Source organism: Mobula birostris, chromosome 9, assembly GCF_030028105.1.
Source record: "Mobula birostris isolate sMobBir1 chromosome 9, sMobBir1.hap1, whole genome shotgun sequence".
Taxonomy (NCBI): Eukaryota; Metazoa; Chordata; class Chondrichthyes; order Myliobatiformes; family Myliobatidae; genus Mobula; species Mobula birostris.
In genome coordinates this window covers 154,599,561-154,627,517 of record NC_092378.1, presented here as the reverse complement: position 1 = coordinate 154,627,517, position 27,957 = coordinate 154,599,561, and the positions used below count along the sequence as shown (strand labels likewise).

The 27,957-nt window shown below is 47.7% G+C and overlaps 1 protein-coding gene across 3 annotated transcripts in view; it reads right to left on the bottom strand.

Moving 5' to 3' along the window:
• LOC140203236 (SEC14-like protein 5) overlaps positions 1-27,957 on the bottom strand; it is a 72,185-nt gene that overhangs the window by 26,813 nt on the left and 17,415 nt on the right. For 2 of the 3 annotated variants that reach the window (XM_072269225.1, XM_072269226.1), the window contains exons 7-16: positions 27,292-27,404; positions 21,652-21,841; positions 20,740-20,828; positions 17,967-18,037; positions 17,424-17,595; positions 12,386-12,520; positions 11,529-11,666; positions 10,015-10,263; positions 4,931-5,106; positions 353-454 (exon numbers count right to left, since the gene is read on the bottom strand). In XM_072269225.1, the coding sequence (XP_072125326.1) occupies positions 353-454; positions 4,931-5,106; positions 10,015-10,263; positions 11,529-11,666; positions 12,386-12,520; positions 17,424-17,595; positions 17,967-18,037; positions 20,740-20,828; positions 21,652-21,841; positions 27,292-27,404 (1,435 nt within the window). Of the gene's footprint in view, positions 1-300; positions 455-4,930; positions 5,107-10,014; positions 10,264-11,528; positions 11,667-12,385; positions 12,521-17,423; positions 17,596-17,966; positions 18,038-20,739; positions 20,829-21,651; positions 21,842-27,291; positions 27,405-27,957 lie in introns of all 3 variants that reach the window. The other variant, XM_072269227.1, reaches the window with a different exon arrangement.

The window sequence follows — 27,957 nt, the reverse complement described above, 5'->3', positions numbered from 1 at the left end:
ATAGATGCTGCCTGCCCTGCTGAGCTCCTCCAGCATCTTGCCCCTGGGTATTCTATGTTAAGTGTACCGGAACTGTCTGTCCCGGACGAGTGGGTGAGTTGTGAAGTGCCTTGGTGTGGACAGACAACACCTGAGCAGGGGAAGGATGTGCTGAAGTCAGTCCACGGCGCCCATTCTGTCTGGAGTGTGACGTAGACGACTGGGGAGGCCAAAGTCACTAGATGTCCTGTCCCCAACCATTGTAAGCACACGAGTGTGAGGGTTGGACTGGCGTGGAGCGTGTTGGAGCCACCACTGTACCTGACCCTGAGGTAGTTAGCTTTCCTCATGTCGCCGTCAGCAGGGCCCCTACCTGGAGATGAGGGAGCTGCTGTGTGACTGGCTGGACGAGGTAGTGGCGGCACTGAGCTGCGAGAAGCCGCTATGACAGGACTCGAGACTGGACATGGAGCCCCTGCAAAGATTCAGAATTATTGATCAGATTCACATACATCAGACTATACAGTAAAATGCATTAATTACGTTAACAATCAACATGACCTCAGGATGTGCCGGGGTGGGCAGCCCACATGTCACCACACAGCGGTGCCAACATAACCTGCCCACAATGTTCAGCAACAACAGCAAATCAAGCCCCTCTCCTCCCTTCGCTGACCCACCACCTCACACATACTTGCAGGATGTGGAAAGGCAGTGTTCCTAACAACTACAACCGTGAGAAGTTCATCCAGCTGCAGCTTCTAAACAATCCGCGGGGGAACTGGGTGAATTCCAGTTCATTCAGGAGGCTGAGGGGATGATAGATAGCACATATAGAGAGGTAGTTACACCCAAGGTGCAGGAGACTGGGTGACAGGAAGGGGAAAGGGGTTAAGGAGCCAGTGCAGAGTACCCCTTCAACAACACCGGATACTGTCGGCAGGGTTGACCCAACAGAAGAAACTCACAGTGGACAGGTCTCTGGTTCTGCAACTCAGAAGGGAAGTGGGGAGAAGAGGCACGCTGTGGTGATAGGGGATTCGTTAGTTAGGGGAGGTTCTGTGGGTAAGAATGATATGTTACCTTTCAGGTGCTACGTCTGTGGCATGGGTTGCAAGTGGGAGGGTGAACAGTCATGGTCCACGTAGGTACCAATGACATGGTCAATAAGGACGAGTGACGAGGTTCTGCATAGGGAGTTAGGTGCTAAGTTAAAGAGCAGGATATCCAGGGTTGTGATCTCAGGATTGCTACCCGTGCTACATGTTAGTGAGGCCAAAGATTTTACAGTTTAATATGTGGCTAAGAAGTTGGTGTAGGAGGAAGGGCATAAGATTTCAGCAACATTGGGTTCTCTTCCAGGGAAGCTGGGACTTGTACAGACGGGATAGTTTGCACTTGAACTGGAGGGGGACTAATATCCTAGCAAGAGGGTTTGTTAATGCTGCACGGTGGTCTAAACTAGAGTTGCAGGGGGATGGGAACTAGAGTGCCAGAACAGTTTGTGGAGGCAGATGTTGGTAAGACCTGATTCAAGTCAGAAATCGCAAGGTTGATTATGGTGTGACGGGTATCCTGAACTGCGTATATTTCAATGCAGGAAGTATCATAGAAAAGGTGGCTGATAGTGCTGGAGTTGAGGTGGCTGGTACAAACAGAGGCAATGTGTAGTGAAGAGATGCCGTTGATAGGGCAAAATTGCAGCCAACAGGATGAGTTACAACATAAGAGACATAATCGGAAAGCATGAATACAGGACTGAGGTTATATTTGAATGTGCGCAGTGTACGGAGTAAGGTAACTTGCAGTACAGTTACAGATTGGCATGTATAATGTAGACATCAGGGAATCATGGCTGAAAGAAGATTATAGCTGTGAGCTTAATATCCAAAGATACACATTGTATCGAAAAGACAGGAAGGCGGAGGGGGTGCATTGCTCTGTTGGTAAAAAATGAAATCAAATCATGAGAGAGAGGTGACATGGGGTTGGGAGATGTTGAATCATTGTGGATAGAGCTAAGGAACTGCAAGGGTAAAAAGACCTGATGGGAGTTGTATACAGAGCCCCAAACAGTAGTAAGGGTGTGGCCTACAAATTACAACAGGAGACAGAAAATGCATTCCAAAATAGTCATGGGGACATGACTACTATAGTCATGCGGGACTTCAATATGCAGGGAGATTGGGAAAATCAGATTGGTGCTGGATTCCAAGAGGGATTTTCTAGAATGCCTATGTTTTTTTTTAGAGCAGCTCATGGTTGAATCCACCAGGGATCAGCTATTCTGGTCTGGGTGTTGTGCAATGAACCAGAATTGATTAGAGAGCTTAAGGTAAAAGAACCCTAGGGGAAAGTGATCATAATATGATTGAATTCACCCTGAAATTTGAAAAGGAGAAGCTAAAGTCAGATGTATCGGTATTACAGTGAAGTAAAGGGAATTACAGAGGCACAAGAGAGGAGTTGGCCAGAACTAATTGGAAAAGAACACTGACAGGAATGATGGCAGAACAGTAATGGCTGGAATTTCTGGAAGCAATTCGGAAGGCACAGGACATAAACATTTCAAAGAGGAGGAAGTATTCGAAAGGCAAGATGACACAACCATGGCTAACAAGAGAAGTAAATCAAAGCCAAGGAGACTGCATACAATAGAGCAAAAATTAGTGAGAAGTTTTTAAATACCATCAGAAGGCAACTAAAAAAGTCATTAAGAAGGTAAAGATGGAATACAAAAGTAAGGTAGCCAGTAATGTTAGAGAGGATACCATAAAGTGTATAAAAGAAGCAAGAGTGGATATCGGACCACTGAAAAACAATGCTGGAGAGATAGTAATGGGAGACAAGGATACGGCGAACAAACTGAGTAAGTATTTTGCATCAGTCTTCACTGTGGAAGACACTAACAGTATGATGTTGGAGGTCATGAATTGCGTGTAGTTACCATTACTAGAGAGAAGGTTCTTGGGAAACTGAAAGGTCTGAAGGTAGATAAGTCACCTGGACCAGATGGTGTACACCCTAGAGTTCTGAAAGAGGTGGCTGAAGAGATTGTGAAGGCATTGGTAATGATCTTTAAAGAATCAGTAGATTCTGGAACGGTTCCAGAAGACTAGAAAAATTGCAAATATCACTCCACAGTTCGAGAAGGGAGACAGGCAGAAGAAAGGAAACTAGGCCAGTTAGTCTGATTTTAGTGGTTGGGAAGATGTTGGAATTGATTAGTAAGGATGAGGTCTCAGGGTACTTGGAGGAACATGATAAAGTAGGCCATAGTCGGCATGGTTTCCTCAAAGGAAGATCTTGCCTGACAAATCTTTTGGAATTCTACGAAGAAATAACAAGCAGGATAGACAAGGGAGAATCAGATGATGTTGTGTACTTGAATTTTCAGAAGGCCTTTGACAAGGTACCACATAAAGCTGCCTAATAAGCTACAAGTCTATGGTATTACAGGAAAGATTCTAGCATGGATAAAGCAGTGGCTGATCGGCAGGAGTCAGAGTGGGAATAAAGGGAACCTTTTCTGACTGGCTGCCGGTGACTAGTGGTGTTCCACAGGGGTCTGTGTTGGGACCGATTCTTTTTATGTTATATGCCAATGATTTGAATGATGGAATTTATGGCTTTGTTGCAAAGTTTGCAGACGATATGAAGATAGGTGGAGGGGCAGGTAGTTTTGAGGAAGTAGAGAGGCTACAGAAGGACTTAAACCAATTAGGAGAATGGGTAAATAAATGGTAGATGGAATACTGTGTCAGGAAGTGTATGGCCATGCACTTTGGTAGAGGAAATGAAAGGGTTGACTAATCTCTAAATGGAGAGAAAATGCAAAAAAACTGAGGCGCAGAGGGACTTGGGAGTCTTTGTGCGGGATTCCTTAAACGTTAATTTGCAAGTTGAGTCTGTGGTGAGGATGGCAAATGCAATGTTAACATTCATTTCAAAAGGACTAGAATATAAAAGCAAGGATGTAATGTTGAAACTTTATAAAACACTTGTGAGGCCTCACCTGGAATATTGTGAGGACATATCCACTCCCGAGTCCCCCTCAACCCTATCCGCTCCACTCCCGAGGCCATCTTGACCTTCTCCACCTGAGTACCCCTCGTCTCTCTCCACTCCCAAGTCCCCCTCCACCCCCATGTCCCTGAGACCCTCTCCACTCTTGAATCCCACTCATTCCAGCCTCTTTTTGTCTTCTCTCCCTTACATCTATTGAACCTTGGGGGGGCGGGGGTGAGAGACCCAACACTGGGCCTGGTGTTAAGCATAGATAATGTGTGGGTGAGTAGAAGGCCTGCACAACTGCTGTTTGTCCAGTTTTAAGTGCAGTTTTAGTGCTAGTATTGTGGTTGGGTAACTGGGCTTGTAACTCAGGGGTCAGACTGCACTTATAGTGAGCAGTTTTGGGTATCATATTATGAAAAGATATTGGAGAGGGTCAGGAGAATGATTCTAGGAATGAAAGGGTTAATGTATGAGAAGCTTTTGATGGCTCTGGGCCTGTACTCACTGGAGTGGATGTGGAGAGGACTTTTCCAATAGTGGGGGAGTCTAGGACCAGAGGGCACAACCTCCAGGGGGTGCTGAACCTGCAGAATTCATTGCCACAGACAGCTGTGGATGCCAAGCCTTTGGGTACATTTAAAGGTCCTTGATTAATCAGGGCATCAAAGGTTACGGGGAGAAGGTAGCAGAATGGGGTTGAGTGAAAATAAATCAGCCATGATGGAATATTGGAGCAGACTTGACAGGTCAAATGGCCTAATTCTGCTCCAATGTCTTCTGGGTCCAGGCTACTACTTGTCCAGAGGTGTTCAGTCCTGCTGTGGGGCTGCATTATAGAGGGAGGAGTAACCCATCAATCACCCTGTCCAGAGGTGTTCAGTCCTGCTGTGGGGCTGGATGGATTATAGAGAGAGGAAAACCCTTGTCTAACACTCACCTGAAGTCCTCTGATGCCAATACTTCCGTGTAGAACATAATTTTACACTTGTAGGAGGAAACCTGCAGGCTGGCTAAGACGTCGTCAACACGAGGAAGATTGGAGTTGCACGGGCTTGGTGTCAACATCTTCCACTGTAGGATGTAGGAGCCAGGCCAGCGGGTCACGTGTGAGCCCTGTGGACAGACAAACAGTGCAGCTGAGATCCCCAGACCAAAACCATCTTACCCCAACCAGTTGGTTCATGTCATGCTTCAGAGGCTGGCAGCTCCAAGCAAAGGAGAATAAGGGCATGGACTATTTTCTAAACAGGGAAAAAATTCAAAAAGCAGACATACAAAGGGAATTGGGAGTCCTCATGCAGAATTCCTTCAACACTAACTTGCAGGTTGAGTCAGTGGTAAGGAATGCAAATACAATGTTAGCATTCATTTTGAAAGGACCAGAATATATAAAGCAAGGAGGTAATGCTGAGGCTTTATAAGATATTGGTCAGACCACACTTAGACTATGGTGAGCAGTTTTGGACCTCTTATCTAAGAAAGGATATGGTAGCATTGGAGAGGATTCAAAGGAGATACATGAGAATGATTCCAGGAATGAAAGGGTTAACATGAGAGCGTTTGAAGGCTCTGGAGTTCAGAAGAATAAGGGGGTGATCCCACTGAAATCTATTGAATATTGAAAAGCCTAGATAGTATGGGTGTGGAGAGGATGTTTCCTACCAGAACACAGGGTCTATTTAGAACAGAGGTTAGGGTGCATTTCTTTAGCTGGAGGGTGGTGCGTCTGGAATTCATTGCCGCAGACGGCTGTGGAGGCCAAGTCCTTGGGTATGTGGGTTTGAGAGGGAAAATAAATCAGCTACGATGGAATGGCAGAGCAGGCTTTTTGGGCTGAATGGCCTAATTCTGTTCCAATGACATATGATCTAAAGGGAGAGAGTAAACCGAGGGCAGACCTTCCCCAAACCTCTCGGTTCTGTAGGAGGGTCCTTAAACCCCTCCCCCCCAAATTTCTTTCTTCCTTCCTTCCCAGCATTAACACTTTGCCCCCTCCCCCCGATGTTTCCGTTTGTCAAGTACATTACATAGGTACACAGTGGGGGTGACAGTCCAACGTCTGACTCGAAAGCAAAAACAAGCTTCACAGAGAGTGAACTGAAGGGTTTAAATATTCATGAGAAAACGATCAGTGAGGATTCATCTAATACCCAAAGTGAAAAATGAGTTTGGAATCTAGAAGAGAATTTTTCACTTTATTAAATCCTGAGCCATTGTTTAGGCAGAATGAGAAGCATTAAATTCCAATTAGAGAACAGTTACACTAATGGACCATATTTAATCCATGTCCAGCAATACAAAACTCATGTCCATCAAATGGCAAAGAACAGAGAACTCCCAATGCAAGAACAGCACCTTTCAGAAGCAGGGTGAAACTCCCTCTGTAATAGAGAGGCAAGAAACTAGAAATGCAGATGAACAGCTGGAGGAACTCGGTGGGTCAAACAGCATCTATGAGGGAAAACAGTCAGTCGCTGTTTTGGGCCAAGACACTTCACCTGAATTTGTCACTTTATAACATACATGTTATAATGGAACTTTTCCCCAGCCTGGGGAACGTCGGCTAACTAAAAATACAGCAACTATCTCTTTTAAGGCAGGATGGACCAGGGTTTATCAAAGACCCTTACCACCCTGAATATTCTCTCTTCTCCTCAGAAGATCTGAAAGCCCATACCACAGCTTCTATCCTGTTATAAGAACACTGAATGGATCCCTAGTATGATCAGATTGGCACTTCATCATCTACTTTGCTATAAACTCATCAAAAAGCCTGGATCCATCCTTAGCTACAACCTGGACTCTTTTGAGTTAGTGGTGGACAGGGGGTCACTAACAAACTGTTATCCATTATGGACAATCTGGCACATCCTCTCCATAACCTACTGAATAAGCAGCACAGCATCCTTTCAAACAGGCTCATTCAGCTCCACTGTCACAAGGATCGTGACAGAAAATTTTTCCTACCAAATGCAATAAGCATATACAACAGTTCATCTCTGTGCAACAGATGAATACTTATCACAATACAATAGTCTCTGTTTTATTATTTTGTACATTATTATTGCAGAGTGATAAATTATTGTGTATATTATTCTGTACTTTATTAATAGTTAATATGATTATTATTATTGATAAGTGCATTTTTAAATGTTGCTGCTGTAATTAAATGATTTCCTACTCTGGATCAATAAAGTACTTATTGTTATTACGACCTTGCACCTTATTGTCTATCTGCACTACATTTTCTCCTTTTTCTGGAATATGGTGTTGGGACGTGTATGGTCATGCATTTTGGTAGAAGAAATGAAAGAGTTGACAATTTTCTAAGTGGAGAGAAAATACAAAAAACTGAGGCACAAAAGGACTTGGGAGTCCTTGTGCAGGATTCCCTAAAGGTTAATTTGCAGGTTGAGTCTGTATTGAGGAAGCAAATGCGATGTTACCATTCATTTCAAGAGAACTAGAATATAAAAGCAAGGACGTAATGTTGATAAAGCATTGGTGAGGTCTCACTTGGACTATTGTGAGCAGGTTTGGGCCCCTTAGAAAGGATGTGCTGAAACTGGAGAGGATTCAAAGGAGGTTCACAAAAATGTTTTCAGGATTGAATGGCTTGTCATGTGAAGAGTGTTTGATGGTTCTGGGCCAGTATTCACTTGAACATATCATTGAAGTGGTGGAAGGCCTTGGGTGGATGTGGAGAAGATGTTTCCTGTGATGAGAGAGTCTAAGACCAGAGGACACAGTCTCAGAATTGAGGGACATCTTTTTAGACCGGAGACGAGAAGGAATTTCTTCAGCCAGAGAGTGGTGTATCTGTGGAATTCTTTGCCACGGTCAGCTATAGATCAAGTCTTTATGTATACTTAAGGAAGAGGTTGATAGCTTCTTGATTGGTCAGGGCATGAAGAGATACAGGGAGAAGGCAGGAGACTGGGACTGAGAAGAAAATTGGATCAGCCATGGTGAAATGGTGGAGCAGACTCGATGGGCCGAATGGCCTAATTCTGCTCCTATATCTTATGATCTTATGGTAACTGTAACACATTATTCTGCATTCTGTTATTGTTTACCTCAATGCACTGATGGGATGGGATGAAATGATCTGTTTGGAATGCATGCTACACAACACTTTTCACAGTACCTTGGTACATGTGACAATAATTAACCAATTTACCATTTACCCAGGGAGTAGCCTTCCACAGCTCCAACAAAGCACATCCAACCATTTCTCTGAGATGCTTCCTCAATTGCATCGTCTGAGATGAGGACTGATGCAAAACACCCATTTGATCCTCTTGATACCTCCTTATTTTTCAGTTTTGATTCCCCAGAGTGTGGGGAATATAGGCCTAGTGCACACTTTCTTAACCTATTTTTAACTACTGTAGAAACTCTGCCTAAGTGTTTTTTCACTTGGAGTCATAGAACATTACAGCATGGAGACAGACCTTTCATTTCCTCTAGTCCATACCGAACTATTAATCTGCCTAAATCCTATTGACCTGGACCTGGACCTAGACCACAGCCCTTCATACCCCTCCCTACCCCTCCACACCCCTCCACAACCCTCCACACCCCTCCATAACCCTCCACACCCTTCCCATCTAAAGGGAATAAAGATCAAATGTGTCCACACTGGACATTCTGAAAGATCGCTCCCGCAGAAGACATTAAACATTTGAACAGTCGACTTTTCGGGCTGAGACCCTTCATTGAGACTGGAAAGGAAGGGGAAAGATGCCAGAATAAGGCAGGGGAGGGAAGGGGAGGGAAAGGAAGGCAAGCTAGAAGGTGATAGGTGAAACCAACTGGGTGGTGGATGGTAAAGAAGTTAGAAGCTGTGTGGGAAGTGATGGAAAAGGTAAAGGGCTGGAGAAGAAGGAATCTGATGAGAAGGAAATGGGAGGCAGGAAGGATACCGGGGGGAGGTGATAGGCGGGTGAGGAGAAGAAAGGAGGTACGAAATGTTGGAGAAATCAATGTTTATGCCATCAGTTGGAGGCTACCCAAACAGAATATGGGGTGTTGCTCCTCCAATCTGAGATTGGCAGAAGAGGATGCCATGGACCAAGATGCTGAAATGGGAATGGAGATTAGAATTTAAGTGGTTGGCCACCAGGAAATCCTGCCTGCAGCGAAGGCTCTCGACAAACCGGACCCCAATCTACAGTTGCCTCTCACCTGTTTTGGCTATTGCTCTGCCCGTGACCACAAGAAACTGCAGAGAGCTGTGGACAGAGCTCAGCTCAGCACAGTAACTAACCAGCCTCCCCTCCATGGACTCTGTCTATACTTCCTGTTGCCTTAGTAAAGCAGCCAAAATAATCAAGGACCCCCTACCACGGTCGTTCTTCCTCACCCTCCCATCAGGCAGAAAATTCACTATTACAGCTTGGGGCATCGGAGTTCACAGTTCAATTCCAACGCTCTGTAAGAAGTTTGTACAGCTTTCCCATGAGAGCGTGGGTTTCCCCCGGGTGCTCTGGTTTCCTCCCACAGTCCAAAGATGTACCGGTTAGCAGGTTAACCGGTCATTGTAAATTGTCCAACCAACACGCACAAGATGCTGGTGAACGCAGCAGGCCAGGCAGCATCTATTGGAAGAAGTACAGTCGACGTTTCGGGTCGAGACCCTTTGTCAGGACTAACCGAAACGTCGACCGTACTTCTTCCTATAGATGCTGCCTGGCCTTCTGTGTTCACCAGCATTTTGTGTGTGTTGCTTGAATTTCCAGCATCTGCAGATTTTCTCATGTTGGCGATTGTAAATTGTCCTGTGATTAAGCTAGGGTTAAATAGGTGGGCAGCTGGGCAGCACGTATTGTTGTGCAGAAGAGCCTGTTCCATGCTGTATCTCTAAATAAGTAAGTGAATAAATAGATAAATAGTTACATAAGTGCATGGATGAATAAATAAACAAACGGACAAATTCGAGCTCCAGCTGCAAATTCCAAGTGAAGAGTTTGTGGCTTGTCAAGGCAGAGTGAAACACAATACAGGCTGAGTGTGACAGACCTGGATGCTCTCTCCCTCGCGGCAGATGAGCGGTGACTCCACGGAGCTGTAGTCCTTCCCCAGCACCCAGCTCCTGTCTATCAGCTGCACGTTGTTGCCGACAGCAAACGCACTGATTGAGCCAGCCGCGTCCCGGCAATGGGCCATCAACGGTCGCTTGGAATGGAAGATGTTGAACACCACGTCACCCTTCAGTATGTCGAAGTCCCAGGTGATGACCGATGCGGGTTCGAGAATCTCAATCACCTTCTGCAAAACAGGCCAGCACAGAACTGAGAGCAGGACCAGAGCCAGAGGTAACACACCTTCCTGTGTGGGGAGCAAGCCTGTACTGTGTGAAGGTACAAAAGCCTGAAAGCACGGACCACCAGGCTCAAGGACCTCACAATCTGGCTCCTTATCATCTTTTAGTTCCTCTGTAACTGGAACGCTGCATTCTGTTTTAGCTTGTCTCTTGTAAAGATCCACTCACCCCCAACATCCTCTCTTCCCTCTCCCATCGGGCAGAAGGTACAAAGGCCTAAAAGCACGGACCACCAGGGTCAAGGACAGCCTCGACCCGACTGTTATCGGACTATTGAATGGTTCCTCAGCATACGAACGACTTGAGCTCACATTCGACCTTGACCTATTGTCTGCCTGCACTGCACTCTACTCTCTCTGCAGCCGTCACACTTTATTCTGCTGTTTACAGATCTTCTAACAACGCACTGTGCAATTAGTGGACCTGTATCAACAGCATGAAAGGCAAGCTCTGTACGCGTGACGATAATAAACCATTTCCAATTGGGTGTCAGAGCTCATTGAACTAAATCTCCTCATTGATAACTTTGCAGTCATCAGGTCAGTGGCTTTGTTCTGCTCAAATCCTGCAGCTTCTCCAGTTCAAAGGGCAGCCCACGTAAATTGGAGAGCGGTGCAGACACCACAAAGGAGCAGACTCTGTGGCCATTGGACCCACTGGGACTGAAAACATTCATCACACAACATCAGCATCATTAGACATGAAGCACAAAACGCTGGAGGAACCCTGCAGGTCTGGTGGTACCCGTGGAGGGGAATAAACAGTCGATGTTTCATCAGGCCCATCTCCAGCATTTGATGTGTTGCTCTGGATTTCCAGCATCTGCAGAATTGCTTGTGTTTATGTAGATATATCTTATATGTGCAAACACGTGGAAATCTGCAGATGCTGGAATCTCAAGCAATACACAGAAAAGTTGCTGGTGAACGCAGCAGGCCAGGCAGCATGTCTAGGAAGAGGTACAGTCGACGTTTTGGGCCGAGACCCTTCATCAGGATGCTGCCTGGCCTGCTGCGTTCACCAGTAATTTTTATGTGTGTTCCTTTTATATAAGTAATTAGGTTTGTAAAGTGAACAGTAGCCTATGAGTGGACTGTTATATTTCTGCAGATTCTATGAGTAACATTTATTATTAATAAAACAGAACAGAGTTTATTCTGTAGGGTTAACATGAAATGGCCACAGGCCATGAATGACTGGGAGAACTTACCTCGTGTGGAGCTCCTTTGAAAATGTTGGCAGACTGGTAAATGGTTTCTGTCCAGAGTCGGATGTGATCCGTGTTATCCAGCGTTTCCTCGGACTGGTATAAGGATTTGGGGACCATTCCTCCCTCTGGGATATTGCACTGTGAATAGAGTACAGATACCCTGAAACACTGTGGAGGTAACGGGTGGGCCACCAACTCCACAAGGGAACCAGCCCTGGCCACAGCTGCAGACAGAGACACTTCCATTCTGCCCGCTGATCAGAGGGCTGCGGCCACTGGGCGAGACTGACATTCAGTGCATTATCAACAGCGATCTGCCTGTTAGAGTTCGAACTGCCAAGCCTCCAATTCTTCCCCCTTTTTTAGATAAGAGAGGAGACTGGGCCAAACAATAACTTAATTAAAACTACAACCATAATATAACAGTGTCCTAAGGTGTTTGTAAGACTTTTATGCAACAAGTCCCACACTGAATGTCACAATATCAGCCCTTTGCTGGGGTTGAAGGGCAGCCTGTGTGTGTGTGTGTGTGTGTGTGTGTGTGTGTGTGTTTGTGTGAAGTGGTGGGAGTGTGGGACAGCTGCTTTCTTGTTGATTTGCTGAACACTGTCGACCTGCTGTCCTTGGGTTGTGTTGGTTGTTAACACAAACGACACATTTCACTGTAGGTTTCGATGTACATGAGATTAACCAATCTGAATCTGAAATCTGGCCCCACCCCTCCCACCCACCCCACACCCCTTCCCCTCACCCCACCCCTCCCACCCACCCCACCCTCTCCACCCCCCTCCTCCTCACCCCACCCCTCCCACCCACCTCACACCCCTTCCCCTCACCCCAGCCCTCCCCGGTCATACCAGGCAGTCCCCACCCAGGAAGTCGGGAAGGAGGTCCTTCTCGATGTAATCGAGGAGACCTCCAGCGCCCTGAAAGTTGCTGCCGCTGTAGACGAGGAACTTCTGCCGGGTGTTTTCGTTGATGAATGGACTGACCTGAGGACAGCGAGAGACAAAGGCTTGGTCAGTGTGTGGGGCTGGGCAGCTCTACTGCGCTTCCCATTGCCCACAGCCCAGCCCTGGCCCTCATCCTTCACGATCCCACGGTGTACCCAGCATTAGGGCTGGCCACGCTGGTGCGGGTCAGGAGTGCCGTGGGATAATGGGGGCACTGGAGAGCACTGCACCTCCCCTGTAAGAACCCGCTCTGCTTTCTGATGTTCCACCTCAGTGCACTGTGTGACGATCTGATCTGCATCAACAGGGTGCCAGATCAGCTTCTCACTGTGGCAATAATTAACCAATTTACCCATTTGTTTTCCACTACTGAGTAAAGCTGAGCTTCCTCTCCCTTCTCCAGGACCAAGTCTTTGGGCATATTTAAAGTGGGAGTTGACAGATTGTTGATTACTAAGGGTATCAAAGGTTACGGGGAAAAAGCAGGAGAATTAGGTTGAGGAGGATAATAAATCAGCATCATAGAATGGTGGAACAGACTCGATGGGCTGAATGGCATAATTCTCTCCTCGGTCCTGTGGTCTTTCTGCATCCATGAGAACCACAGTGTCTGTCTGTCTGTCTGCAGGCTGGCTAATACAATCAGATGGACTGTCAACCTCACAGTCAGGACCCCACAGTCCTGCCAAAGGGTCTCAGCCCGAAACATCGACTGGACTCTTTTCCATAGATGGTGCCTGGCCTGCTGAGTTCCTCCAGCATTTTGTGTGTGTTGCTCAGATTCCCAGCATCTGCTGATTCTCTCTTGTTTGTGATCGGCTCACAATCCAGCTCCTTTTATCCTGCACCTTTCTGTCTGCCTACACCACACTTTCCTCATAACTGTGACACTTTATTCTGCATTGTTATTGTCTTATTACCTTGTTCTTCCTCAACAATTCGATCTGTACGGATGGTATGTAAGACAATTTTCACTGTATCTCGGTTCATGAAACAATAATACATCTTCAGCAATTTTGAGAGGTCCCTGACCTAACCCTGCTCTGTGATCTAGGACCTCTGACACACCCTCACTCCCATGGACTACACTCACAGCCCTGCACACACGTCCAGGGGTCACCTACACATAGAGAGGGGTTGCTGCGTGTCCAGTTCCAGACCCAAACCCACTGGGTGTGATGTACACCTCCTCACCCCTCCTCTCGCCTTTCTACTGACAGTTTCAGAGCCCTGACCCCTTAGCCAAGAGAAAGGCATCGCTCCCTCATTTACTCAGACCTCAGCCATTTGATTCTATCAACAGACCCCACCCCCTGTGTCATCTCCTTTTCCCGGAGCTGCGCCAGTGTCTGGGGGAGATGGAACTGTTCCTGTTTCTAATCCACCCGGCACACTTGCTCATCTCCTCCCAGGACACTGATAACTGTCCCAAAACCTCAACGTGTCATTATTTTTATAGATTTCCGCCCAGCTCCCACTTTAACAGATCTGTCTCTACCCTTTCCCGACCACACACGGTGGTGTAGTGGTTAGCAGAATGCTTTACCGCGCCAGCGATCAGGATTGAAACCCCACCGCTGTCTGTGCATTCTCCTCGTAACTGACCGTTCCCTCCCACGTTCCAATGGCATTCGGGTTGGCGTTAGTAAGTTGTGGGCAAGCTAGAGTGGCGTCAGAAGTGTGGTGGCACTTATACATCAGTCACTGAAAGCAAGCATGCAGGTACAGCAGGCTATGAAGAAAGCTAATGGCATGCTGGCCTTCATAACAAGGGGAATTGAGTATAAGAGCAAAGAGGTCCTTCTGCAGCTGTACAGGGCCCTGGTGAGACCATACCTGGAGTACTGTGTGCAGTTTTGGTCTCCAAATTTGAGGAAGGACATTCTTGCTATTGAGGGAGTGCAGCGTAGGTTCACAAGGTTAATTCCCGGGATGGCAGGACTGTCATATGTCAAAAGATTGGAGCGAATGGGCTTGTATACTCTGGAATTTAGAAGGCTGAGAGGGGATCTTATTGAAACATATAAGATTATTAAGGGATTGGACACGCTGGAGGCAGGAAGCATGTTCCCACTGATGGGTGAGTCCAGAACCAGAGGCCACAGTTTAAGAATAAGGGGTAGGCCATTTAGAACAGAGTTGAGGAAAAACTTTTTCACCCAGAGAGTGGTAGATATATGGAATGCTCTGCCCCAGAAGGCTGTGGAGGCCAAGTCTCTGGATGCTTTCAAGAAAGAGATGGATAGAGCTCTTAAAGATAGTGGGATCAACAGTTATGGAGATAAGGCAGGAACTGGATACTGATTGTGGATGATCAGCCATGACCACAGTGAATGGCGGTGCTGGCTCAAAGGGCCGAATGGCCTACTCCTGCACCTATTGTCTATTGTCAGCACATCCTCAACACATGACGCTGTATATTTCGCTGTACATGTGACAAATAAAGCTCATCTTTAATCTTTAAGTGCTGCATCCATTTCTGATCACTTTGTCATAGGACGGATGTTATTCAACGGAAGGAGTGCAGAGAAAAGATGTCGCCTGGACTTGGGATCCTGAGTGAGAAGGTGAGATTGTGTCAACCAGGACTTCATTCACTGGAACTTATGAGAACGAGGGGTGAACCGATAGAGTACACAAGATCATGAAGGGCATGGACAGGGTGAAAGCAAAGTCTTTTTCTCAGGGAATAGGCACTAAAAAAGACAAATGTTTAAGAACTGAGGAACCATAGAAACTACAGCACAGAAACAGGCCTTTTGGCCCTTCTTGGCTGTGCCGAACCATTTTCTGCCCAGTCCCACTGACCTGCACATGGACCATATCCCTCCATACACCTCCCATCCATGTATCTGTCCAATTTATTCTTAAATGTTAAAAAAGAACCCGCATTTACCACCTCATCTGGCAGCTCATTCTATACTCCCACCACTCTCTGTGTGAAGAAGCCCCCCCTAATGTTCTCTTTAAACTTTCCCCCCCCTCACCCTTAACCCATGTCCTCTGGTTTTTTTCTCCCCTTGCCTCAGTGGAAAAAGCCTGCTTGCATTCACTCTATCTATACCCATCATAATTTTATATACCTCTATCAAATCTCCCCTCATTCTTCTATGCTCCAGGGAATAAAGTCCTAACCTATTCAACCTTTCTCTGTAACTGAGTTTCTCAAGTCCCGGCAACATCCTTGTAAACCTTCTCTGCACTCTTTCAACCTTATAAATATCCTTCCTGTAATTTGGTGACCAAAACTGAACACAATACTCCAGATTCGGCCTCACCAATGCCTTATACAACCTCATCATAACATTCCACCTCTTATACACAATACTTTGATTAATAAAGGCCAATGTACCAAAAGCTCTCTTTACAACCTTATCTACCTGTGACGACACTTTTAGGGAATTTTGTATCTGTAAAGGATTACTTAAGTTAACTTACAGGTTGAGTCAGTGATGAGGAAGACAAATGTGATGTTGGCATTCATTTCAAGAGGATTAGAGTATAAAAGTATGTCATGTTGAGGCTTCATAAAGTGCAGGTGAGGCCTCAAGGAGTATTGTGAATGGTTTTGAGCCCCTTGTCTTAGAAAGGATGTGCTGAAACTGGAGAGGGTTGAAAGGAGGTTCATAAAAATGATTCCAGGATAGGATGGCTTGTCATATGAGCAGTGTTTAGTGGCTCTGGGCCTGTATTCACTGGAATTCAGAAGAACGAGGGGGTGACCTAATTGAAACCTATGGAATAGTGAAAGGCCTTGATAGAGTGGATGCAGAGAGGATGTTTCCTTTGGTGGGAGAGTCTAAGTCCAGAGGACACAGCCTCAGAATACAGGGACGTCCTTGCAGAACAGAGATAGGGAGGGATTACTTTAGCCAGAGAGTGGTGAATCTGTGGAATTTGGTTGCCACAAGCAGCTGTGGAGATGGTCTTTACGTATATTTAAGGGAGAGGTTGATGGATTCTTGATCGGTAAGGACATGAGGGGATATGGGGAGAAGGCAGGCGATTCGGGTGAGAGGAAAAATGGATCAGCCATGATGAAATGGCAGAACAGACTAGATGGGCCAAAATGGCCTCATTCTGATCCTATGTATTATGGTCTTAAAATGAACCTCGGGATTGTATATAGTGATATACAGACTATTTCAATAATAAATCTACTTCACTCCTAATGTTGATAGTTATTGTGATAGATATAAAACTGAGATAGCTACACCGACACACATGTTTTGGTCTTGTTCTATACTGGAACAGTCCTGGAAGTCAGTCTTTTCGACAATTTCTATAACACTTAAAATTAATTTACAACCTAACAAATTAACTGTGCTTTTTGGGATAATTCCTCAAAATATCCGTGGTATCTCTTTGTCTGACCAACGTGTTATTGCATTTGTTACATTGATAGCCAGGAGGGCCATTTTGCTGAAGTGGAGGGATACATCAGCTGCCACTTTGTCACAATGGTTCTCTCAAGTGATGCTACGTCTTAGTTTGGAGAAAATTAGAAATCGAACCTTTGAACCTTTATTTGATTTTGAGAAAAGATGGGGGTTCATTTGCTTGTTATTATCATTTGAGTTAATTGATAGATCTCCTCCATGATCTAATTGTAAATTTCTGGTATTTTTTTGCTTGCTGGCGGTTTGATGTTTATCTTTGTGTGACGCACGGCTCCGGGTTGAACACCTAATGGGGGGGGTTTCTCCCCACACTTATTCTGCTTAGTAAGGTTTTTATTATCACCAAAATTTTTCAATCGTTAAAATAATGTTTTTTTCCTTGAGACATTATAACTGTTGTTTACTTCGATGTACTCGTGTTATTTTTGAATAATATAATAATAATAAAAAGATTTAAAGAGAAAAGAATAAATCTACTTCACACTTTGACGGTGTGGACGCAGCGGGAGGGGAGGGGCAGGACCACGCCGGTTGGAACTCACCAATGTCCACAGCACGGGGAAGACTCGGGGGGCTCGGAGGATGAGCAAACGCCCCAGGGTCTCAGGGTAATTTGCCTCCACCACCTCAATGATCCTGAGCAGCGTTTTCACTCCCGGCCGCCATAGGTGCCTCATGTTCAACCCCTCCATGTCCACCAGACACGTCCAGGAACTGGCGAGAATCAGATACTGCAGTCACCCACGGGTGCTGGCACAGATCATACATCATCCCCTGCACCCACCCAGCAATCTACTCCTCAATCCCCAACAATCCTCCGTCCTCCGCCCCAGCCACCGCCTTGCACCCACACCTCAATCCTTTGGCTCTCCCACCTGTCCATTTTGTCTGGGACAGTCCTCTGTCCCTCCCCTCCCCTCCCTGTCCCACATAACAATTGCTTTGCATATCCCCTCCACTCTCACATCCCCCTCCTTCCTGTCCCTGCCCCTGGATTCACATCCCAGTGGGTGGCTGGGTTACCGAGCCAGGGAAGGAGAAAGGGAGTCAAGCGGGAAATACAAGGCCTTGAGGACTTTACTGACGTGATGGGACGCCCAAAGACTCTGGTGTTCTCCTCACACCTCCGCTGGCCGTCCTCGTTGATGGACAGCACCTGGAGAGACAGAGAGGGGGCTCAGTGAGAGGGTGCCTCTTGGCCATTACCCGGTCTGTTCAGGCCAAACAAACTGCACGAGTGAGCACACACAGGGAACACAACTGAGTTTATTTCACTGCAACAAATATAGTTATAACTACCAGACGCTACCCAGACCAGATAGCAGGTCCCACATTCAGAGGTTAAGCACGCCAGGGCTTTTTCCTTCAGAGCAAAGGAGAATGAGAGGTCAATTGATGGAGGTGTACAAGATGATAAGAGGCACAGATCGAGTGCAGAACCAGAGACTTTTCTCAGGGCGGAAGTGGCTAACATCACAGGACATTCATTTATGGTGATTGGAAGAAAGTAAAGGGTGGTGGGGGTGTCAGAGTTGGGTTTTACACAGGGAGTGGTGAGGGTGTCAGAGTTGGGTTTTACACAGGGAATGGTGGGGGTGTCAGAGTTGGGTTTTACACAGGGAGTGGTGGGGGTGTCAGAGTTGGGGAGAGAGTGTGGGGGTGTCAGAGTTGGGTTTTACACAGGGAGTGGTGGGGGTGTCAGAGTTGGGTTTTACACAGGGAGTGGTGGGGGTGTCAGAGTTGGGTTTTACACAGGGAGTGGTGGATGTCAGAGTTGGGTTTTACACAGGGAGTGGTGGGGGTGTCAGAGTTGGGTTTTACACGGGGAGTGGTGGATGTTGTCAGAGTTGGGTTTTACACAGGGAGTGGTGGGGGTGTCAGAGTTGGGTTTTACACAGCGAGTGGTGGGGGTGTCAGACTTGGGTTTTACACAGGGAGTGGTGCGGGTGTCAGAGTTGGGTTTTACACAGGGAGTGGTGGGGGTGTCAGAGTTGGGTTTTACACAGGGAGTGGTGGGGGTGTCAGACTTGGGTTTTACACAGGGAGTGGTGGGGGTGTCAGAGTTGGGTTTTACACAGGGAGTGGTGGGGGTGTCAGAGTTGGGTTTTACACAGAGAGTGGTGGGGGTGTCAGAGTTGGGTTTTACACAGGGAGTCATGGATGTCAGAGTTGGGTTTTACACAGGGAGTGGTGGGGGTGTCAGAGTTGGGTTTTACACAGGGAGTGGTGGGGGTGTCAGAGTTGGGTTTTACACAGGGAGTGATGAATGTTATCAGAGGTAATGGTTTTTACACAGGGAGTGGTGGGGGTGTCAGAGTTGAGTTTTACACAGGGAGTGGTGGGGGTGTCAGAGTTGGGTTTTACACAGGGAGTGATGAATGTTGTCAGAGGTAATGGTTTTTATACAGGGAGTGGTGGGGGTGTCAGAGTTGGGTTTTACACAGGGAGTGGTGGGGGTGTCAGAGTTGGGTTTTACACAGGGAGTGGTGGGGGTGTCAGAGTTGGGTTTTACACAGGGAGTGGTGGATGTTGTCAGAGTTGGGTTTTACACAGGGAGTGGTGGGGGTGTCAGAGTTGGGTTTTACACAGGGAGTGGTGGGGGTGTCAGAGTTGGGTTTTACACAGGGAGTGGTGGGGGTGTCAGAGTTGGGTTTTACACAGGGAGTGGTGGGGGTGTCAGAGTTGGGTTATACACAGGGAGTGGTGGGGGTGTCAGAGTTGGGTTTTACACAGAGAGTGGTGGGGGTGTCAGAGTTGGGTTTTACACAGGGAGTGGTGGGGGTGTCAGAGTTGGGTTTTACACAGGGAGTGGTGGATGTTGTCAGAGTTGGGTTTTACACAGGGAGTGGTGGGGGTGTCAGAGTTGGGTTTTACACAGGGAGTGGTGGGGGTGTCAGAGTTGGGTTTTACACAGGGAGTGGTGGGGGTGTCAGAGTTGGGTTTTACACAGGGAGTGGTGGGGGTGTCAGACTTGGGTTTTACACAGGGAGTGGTGGGGGTGTCAGAGTTGGGTTTTACACAGGGAGTGATGAATGTTGTCAGAGGTAATGGTTTTTATACAGGGAGTGGTGGGGGTGTCAGAGTTGGGTTTTACACAGGGAGTGGTGGGGGTGTCAGAGTTGGGTTTTACACAGGGAGTGGTGGGGGTGTCAGAGTTGGGTTTTACACAGGGAGTGATGAATGTTGTCAGAGTTGGGTTTTACACAGGGAGTGGTGGGGGTGTCAGAGTTGGGTTTTACACAGGGAGTGGTGGGGGTGTCAGAGTTGGGTTTCACACAGGGAGTGATGAATGTTGTCAGAGGTAATGGTTTTTATACAGGGAGTGGTGGGGGTGTCAGAGTTGGGTTTTACACAGGGAGTGGTGGGTGTTGTCAGAGTTGGGTTTTACACAGAGAGTGGTGGGGTGTCAGAGTTGGGTTTTACACAGGGAGTGGTGGGGGTGTCAGAGTTGGGTTTTACACAGGGAGTGGTGGGGGTGTGGAACGCCCTGCAAGAGGTGATGGTACAGACAGGTACATTAGAGACATTTAAGACACTCTTCGATCAGTACATAAATGACAGAAAAATGGAGTGCGATGCGGGAGGGAAGGATTTGATTCAGTTTAAAGTCAGTTTAGGGGTTGGTATAACATTGTGGGCCAAAACGTCTGCACTGTCCTATGTGCAATACAACAACGACAGTACAATTTTCCCACCCTGATCAGGGTGCAACTTATCACCTGCCGTGCCCATGGACACCAGGGGTAGCCAGAGCTGAGCATTCCCCCTCGCCCCAGAAGGTCAGTGGACAGTCCACCCTTAACTCCCCTCTGACAAACGCTCGGGCCTATCAGCATCCCCAGCCCCTGGGCTACTCACGTGCCGCAGAATGGCCTCCTCCCCGAGAGCTTTCAGTAGCCCCTTGGTGTCCATCTGTCCCAGACGCAGGATGTAAAGTGGCCGGCCATCTGTCTCGGACAGGGGAGGGAGGGTGGTGGGTGGTTAGTCAGGTGGGATCACCCTCAATGACCCACCCCTCCCCTCTCCCTGTGGCTTCCGTGCCCTCATCCCTCTGCCTTCTCCACCCCCACCACACCCCTCCTTGCTCCCACCCTTCCACCTCGGGTTGCCAACTTCCTCACTCCCAAATAAGGGACAAAAGCAGCAGTCAAATACGGGACACTTTGTTTACCCCAAGAAAGACTACCATGATCGTGAAGCCTTGTGTGGGCACATGTGTGCACACATGTGACGTGCGCATGCGTGTACGTGCCGATTTTTTTCTACAAATCGGTTTCAGCTTAATCCGCATGATTCTGTGAAATGAAACTACACTGTACATACATTATTTCTACTTTATTTGGCTGTGTATTTATCATATCATTCCTACTTTTATTATACATTAGTGTTATATTAGGTTTTATGTGTTATTTGGTATGATTTGGTGGGTTATTTTTTGGGTCTGGGAATGCTCAAAAAATTATCCCATATAAATTAATGGTAAATGCTTCTTCGCTTTCTGCCATTTCGGCTTGCGAACGGTTTCATAGGAACACTCTACCTTAGCGGGGGAAATACAGGACAAGGGCAGTCCCGTATGGGACAAACCAACTTAGCCCAAAATACAGGATGTCCCGGCTAACACGGGACAGTTGGCAACCCTACTTCCACCCCCCCACTCCCATTCTCCTCCCTGCCCCTCCCTTCTCCCCTTCTTCTCCTCTCCGCATCTCCCTTCCCTCTCCCCCCACCGTCCCGTCCCTTCTCCAGAGTCGGCCACCCCGAGTTTACCTCGGTCATGATAGTGCCACCCCCCTGCATAGTAATCCTGCAGGACTGGGGGAGGCCGCCATATCTCAAGGATGTGGTCCAGCTGGTTCTGCTTACGCCACGTGAGGGACTGACACAGGATCTCATGCGTCCTCTCCAGGTTAAAGTCCCGTGACCTCAGGAAACGCAGAATGTGCTGATCCTTGGGAATCTACAAAATACAACAGTGACAAAGACTCGCCCTCCGTGTTCACACTTGGACACAATGCTAGCACACCCCTCACCAAAGCCGTGGTCAAACACTCTACAGTCACGTCAGGAAAACTTGGGGACGCAATGGAAGCATAACGATTAGTGTAACGCTACTACAGCTCAAGGCGTTGGAGTTCAGAGTTCAATTCAAGTGCTCTCTGAAAGCAAGTTTGTATGTTCCTTCCCGTCTGCGTGTGGGTTTCCTCTGGGTACTCTCGTTTCCTCCCACAGTCCGAAGGTGTACTGGTTCGTCGGTCATCATAAACTGTCTGGTGTTAAATTGCTGGGCTCGAAGGGCCTGTTCCTCACTATAACACTAAATAAATTATAAATAAAAGCAGGAAATGCTGCAAGTACCAAGCAGAGTCGCAGAGTGGTTTGTGTAACACTTTCCTACACCAGCGACCAGCGACCAGCGACCAGGGTTCAGTGCTGCCGCGGTCTGAAAGGAGCTTGTATGGTCACTCTGTGATCGCTTTGGTTTCCTCACGCATTCTAGAACGTGTGGATCAGGATTAGTAAATTGTTGGCGTGCTACGTTGACACTTGCAGGCTGTCCCCAGCACAATCCTCAGATCATGTGGGTTGTTGTTGGAAAAGACAACACTGTATGTCTGAATATTTCAATATTTTAATGTGCAGGTGAATCTTCATCATTAAGTCTTCAGCACACAAACTGCTGGAGGAACTCAGCAGGTCAGGCAGCATCCATGGAGGGACATGGACAGACGATGTTTCAGGCTGAAACCCTTCCTCAGGAGTGGAAACTATAAAAGGGTGGGGAGAGGGGATAGTCATAAACTGACAGATGAGAGGCGAAAGGTAACATAGGTGGGTTGGGCACGAAGGAAATACTCAGCCAGTAAGGCAGCTTCTGTGGAAGGAGAGGCGCAGTCAGTGGAAACATTAGTGGTACTGCAGAGGAAGGGAGGAGAGAGTTTTATCGAGGATCTGTTGTCGGGCGGAAGAGAGGTGACAGAGTTGTCATGGTACAAGTCAGTGGTGGGGGAGGGGGCAAATGGAGGGTTAGGAATGTGCAAAGCCAAAATTAGCAGCAAGGGGAGATTTAAACTGAGTAGAGGAAATATGAATTAAGAGGCTGGGACGGCTGGGCATCAGAAGGTGTTGAATCTGGAAGGCTGTGATAAGGCCAGTCAGAAGGTGAAGTGCTATCCAAAGCTTTCACTGAGCCTTGTTGGAAAAGTTGGAGCACGAGTGAGGCTGGGATGAAGGTGAAGGTGTCAGTGCAACCTCGGACAGCAGGAATGTCCTGCAGCCTTGCCAGCCAAGTGTGTTTCATTTCAGATTTCCAGTTACTGCAATATTGTAATTTTGACAGGTGGGAGGCATGGTACTGTAGCAGTTAGCATAACACCATCACAGAGCCGGTGACCTGGGTTCAATTCTCACTGCTGTCTGTAAGGAGTTTGTACGTGTTCCCCTTGACCACCTGGGTTTCCTCCGGGTGCTCTGGTTTCCTCCCACAGTCCAAAGACGTACGGTTGGTAGGTTCATGGTCACATGGGTGTAACTGGGCAACTTGTGGGCAAGTGCCTGTTATTGTACCATATCTCTAAAGATAAAGACACACAGCAGATATTTACAGTCACACGGGGTCACCTTCTGCAGGAACACAAGACTCGAAGCTGCTGTGCCTCGATGTTCTCTGCAGACTCATGGCTCAATTTGCTGTTGGTGTGTGTCGGGTTTTAAAGGTTAAAGATTAGCTTTATTTGTCACATATACATCAACATGTTGAAACAGACAGTGAAATGCATTGTTTGCATCAATGACCAACACCGCAGGCTGCCCGGGACGGTGCTGGGGCAGTCCGCAGTGTCGCCATGCTTCAGGACCAACATAGCATGCCCACAGCTCACTGACCCTAACCCGTTAGTCTCTGGACTGTGAAAGGAAGCTGGAGCACCAGATGGATCCCTCGCAGTCACGGGAAGAACATAACAAACTCTTTACAGACCGCAGCGGGAATTGAACTGCGATTGGTCATCCCGGGTGCTGTAAAGAGTGACACTAACTGCTGCACTACCCTGTCCTGTCATCGGGGGGGGGGGTCCAAGGGGAACACACCCCTGTCCTGTCATCGGAGGGGGGTCCGAGGGAACACTACCCTGTCCTGTCATCGGGGGGGGGGGGGGGTGTGAGGTCCGAGGGAACACAGCCCTGTCCTGTCATCGGGGGCGGGGGGGGGGGGTGAGGTCCGAGGGAACACAGCCCTGTCCTGTCATCGGGGGGGGGGGGTTGTGAGGTCCGAGGGAACACGCCCTGTCCTGTCATCGGGGGGGGGGGTGTGAGGTCCGAGGGAACACAGCCCTGTCCTGTCATCGGGGGGGGGGGGGTGTGAGGTCCGAGGGAACACAGCCCTGTCCTGTCATCGGGGGGGGGGTGTGAGGTCCGAGGGAACACAGCCCTGTCCTGTCATCGGGGGTGGGGGGGTCCGAGGGAACACAGCCCTGTCCTGTCATCGGGGGGGGGGGGGGTCCGAGGGAACACAGCCCTGTCCTGTCATCGGGGGGGGGGGTCCGAGGGAACACAGCCCTGTCCTGTCATCGGGGGGGGGGGGGTCCGAGGGAACACAGCCCTGTCCTGTCATCGGGGGGGGGGGGTCCGAGGGAACACAGCAAGCACACGCAGATCTCCTGGACCAACAGACGGGCGCTTTGGATGAATCTCACAACGAAGGGGAGCAGTCTGCACGTCAATGTCCGCGTAAGGATTGAGAGCAGCGTCTGTGTGTCCGGGGGCGATGGTTCCAACCTCTCAGTAGCCAGTGAATGATACAAAGGGGAATGGGGCCTGTTACACAGTGCCGATTCCCGCCTGCTTGCCTTCTCAGCTAATGGGAGTTCACTCTATACCTGTGCTGTGCACTACTTGCATCTTCAGTTATGTTTTATTAACTTACCTGTGGTAAAGTTTTGGTTTGTGGTCTATGTGTGTGATGCTATGTGGGTGCACTGTGGTCCAGAGGAACGTTGTTCGTTTGATTCTATAAACATACAATCAGGTGACAGCGAAATTGAACTGGAATGAATGAGGTAAAGTTAGTGACACAATCAAGTTCGAGATACAGTTTAACAGGTTGTGTCAGCACCTTAGGGTGCGGTTCTGGACGTCAGAATGAGCTGTTTTCATTGTTCTCGGAACAACGCTTGAACTAACATACCTGGACATGAAGCATATACACACACACACACACACACACACACACACACACACACACACACACACACACACACACACACACACACAGGAAACATTACCTTCTCTGGTTTCCAGTCCCCCGCCTCAGACTACAAAAGCACAGAGAAAGAGGTAACTGAGGTTCAGAACATACAGACATAGAACAGTACAGGCCATTCAGCCAACAATGTTGTGCTGACTCCAAGAACAATCTAACCCTTCCATCCTACATAGCCCTCCATTTTTATGTTTATCTGTCTAAGAGTTTCTTTAGTGTCCCTAATGTATCTGCCTCTACCACCACCCCTGACAGGGCTTCCCACGCACACACCACTCTCTGCTTAAAAAGCCCACCTCTGATATCCCCCCTCCCCCATACTTTCCTCCAATCACCTTAAAATTATGCCCCTTGTATTTCCACAGCCTGGGAGAAAGTACCCAGCTGTCCACACTACCTACGCCTCTTATCATCTTGTACACTCTAACATCCTCCTTTGCTGCAAAGAGAAAAGCACCAGCTTGCTCAGCCTGTCCTCATAAGACATGGTCTCTAATCCAGGCAGCTTCCTGGTAAATCTCCTCTGCACCCTACTTACTATAATGAGGTGACCAACACTGAACACAATATTCCACGTGTGGTTTAACCAGGATTTTATAGAGCTGCAACATTACCTCATGGCTCTTGAACGCAATCCCCTGATTAATAAAGACCAATACACTGTATGCTGCCTTAACCACCCTCCACTTCCTTATCCTATCACCCCCTGCTTTAAATATACCCTCCACAGACATTTGTGGCAATAAATTCCACAGATTTATTAACCCTCTCAACCCCCTTCCCCTGCCTCCTCTCCGTAACCTTTGATGGCGTGACTAATCAAGAACCTATCAACCTCTGCTCTAAATATACCCAATGACTTGGCTTCCACAGTTGTCTGTGGCAATGAATTCCGCAGGTTCACCACCATCTGGCTAAAGAAAGTTCTCCTCGTCTCTGTTCCTCCTGTTCTGAGGCCACGCCCTCTGGTCCTAGACTCCCCCACTACTGGAAACATCCTCTCCACATTCATTCTATCCAGACCTTTCAATATTCGATAGGTTTCAATGAGATCCCCCTCCCCCCAATTCTTCTAAACTCAAGTGACTACAGACTCAGAGCTATTAGACGCTCCTCATACATTAACCCTTTCATTGCTGGGATCATTCTCATGAACCTCCTCTGGACCCTCTCCAATGCCAGGACAGCTTTTCCATTGAGCTCAGAGCTGTTCACAATATTCCACACACCGTCTGACCGTATACAGCCTCAGCATTACAACCTTGCTTTATATTCCAATCATCTGGAAGTGAATGCTAACAACACATTTGTCTTCCTCACCACTAATTCAGCCTGCAAGAATGCAGACTGACTCAGCAGCAGATACACAGGACCAACACTCCAGGTGTCACCGTAGGACCAAGACTTACTGCATCCCTGACACAAGTGTCCCATTCTCCTGAATCCACCCCTAGTTCCTGGGTGTCAGTATCTGTCCTGGAAAGCATGACAGCAGCTATATTTCACTGGACTTGGTTTGTCACCAAAGTCACCTACACATTTCCACAGACGTACTGTGGAGAGCACTCTGACTGGTTGCGTCGCTGTCTGGCGTGGACGTGCCACTGCACAGGATCGGAAAAAGCAGCAGAAAGCTGTAAACTCAGACAGCTCCATCATGGGCACTAAACGCCCCAGCATGAGGGACACCTTCAACAGGCCATGCCTCAAAAAGACGACATCCATCATTAAGGACCCCCATCACCCAGGACATGGCTTTTTCTCATTGTTACTATCAAGGAGGTGGTACAGGAGCCTAAAGACCCACATTCAACATTTCAGTAACAGTTTCTTCCCATCTACAATCCGATTTCTGAATGGACAGCATCTACTACCTCATTGTTTTTGCTTTGTGCGCCACTTAAAATTTTTATATCTATTTTCTATTGTAAGTTATAGTTTCTTTTTATTATGTACGGCGATGTGCTGCTGCTGCAAAGTGACAAATTTCATGACATTCACAAGTGATATTAAACTCGATTCTTTTTCTGAGAATTTTAATTCGGCTTTCTGGGCCAGCCTCTATAGGCAAGTTCCTCCGACTGCATCCTCCAGTCATCCGTCATCCCCAAGGGTGCTGTACGCCCACCCCTGCTCTACCCATCACCTACCTTGCCTTTGTGTGTCTCTTGCAGCCACTGGCGCAGTTGGATCAGGCAGCTCTCTTGCATCGGAGACAGACGGCCCAGGTAGCGCTCAATGTAGTCGGTATCGAGCTTGGCGGCTGCAAAGCACAGGGGTAAAATCCGGTGTCACATTCGCTTCCAGGACGACCAGCTGCATGAGGTTCATCAGGTGGCTGAATCAGTGCGAGATGAGCAACTGCTGCGGTCTCTTCCTGCAGAAACATGGCTCCAGGACAACATCTCCTCCACCCATGAACTTCAGGCCCTGACACTCAGGCATGCGGACTCTATTATTATGGTTTTATATGTCTATTTTTGTACCTGTATGTTTTTCTGCTGTAATTATATGTGCCTCATTATGTGTGTGACTGTTGGTTCTGTGCTTTGCCCCTTGGCCCTGGAGAAACGCTGTTTCACGTGTACGGTTGAATGACAATTAAACTCCAACTTGAATGAACTCATCGGTGCAGCCGATGCTTCCCACATCAAACCAGCCATGCCAGAGCAGATGGACAAAGCTCACAGCCGCCCAGCTACCCTGCACTTCCAGAAATGAAGGCAAATTTATAAGCTAAATTGAGAAAATGCTTTAAAAATCACAGACCAGTTAGATTAAATCCCATCAACCATTACCACCTGGGGCAAGCCAAT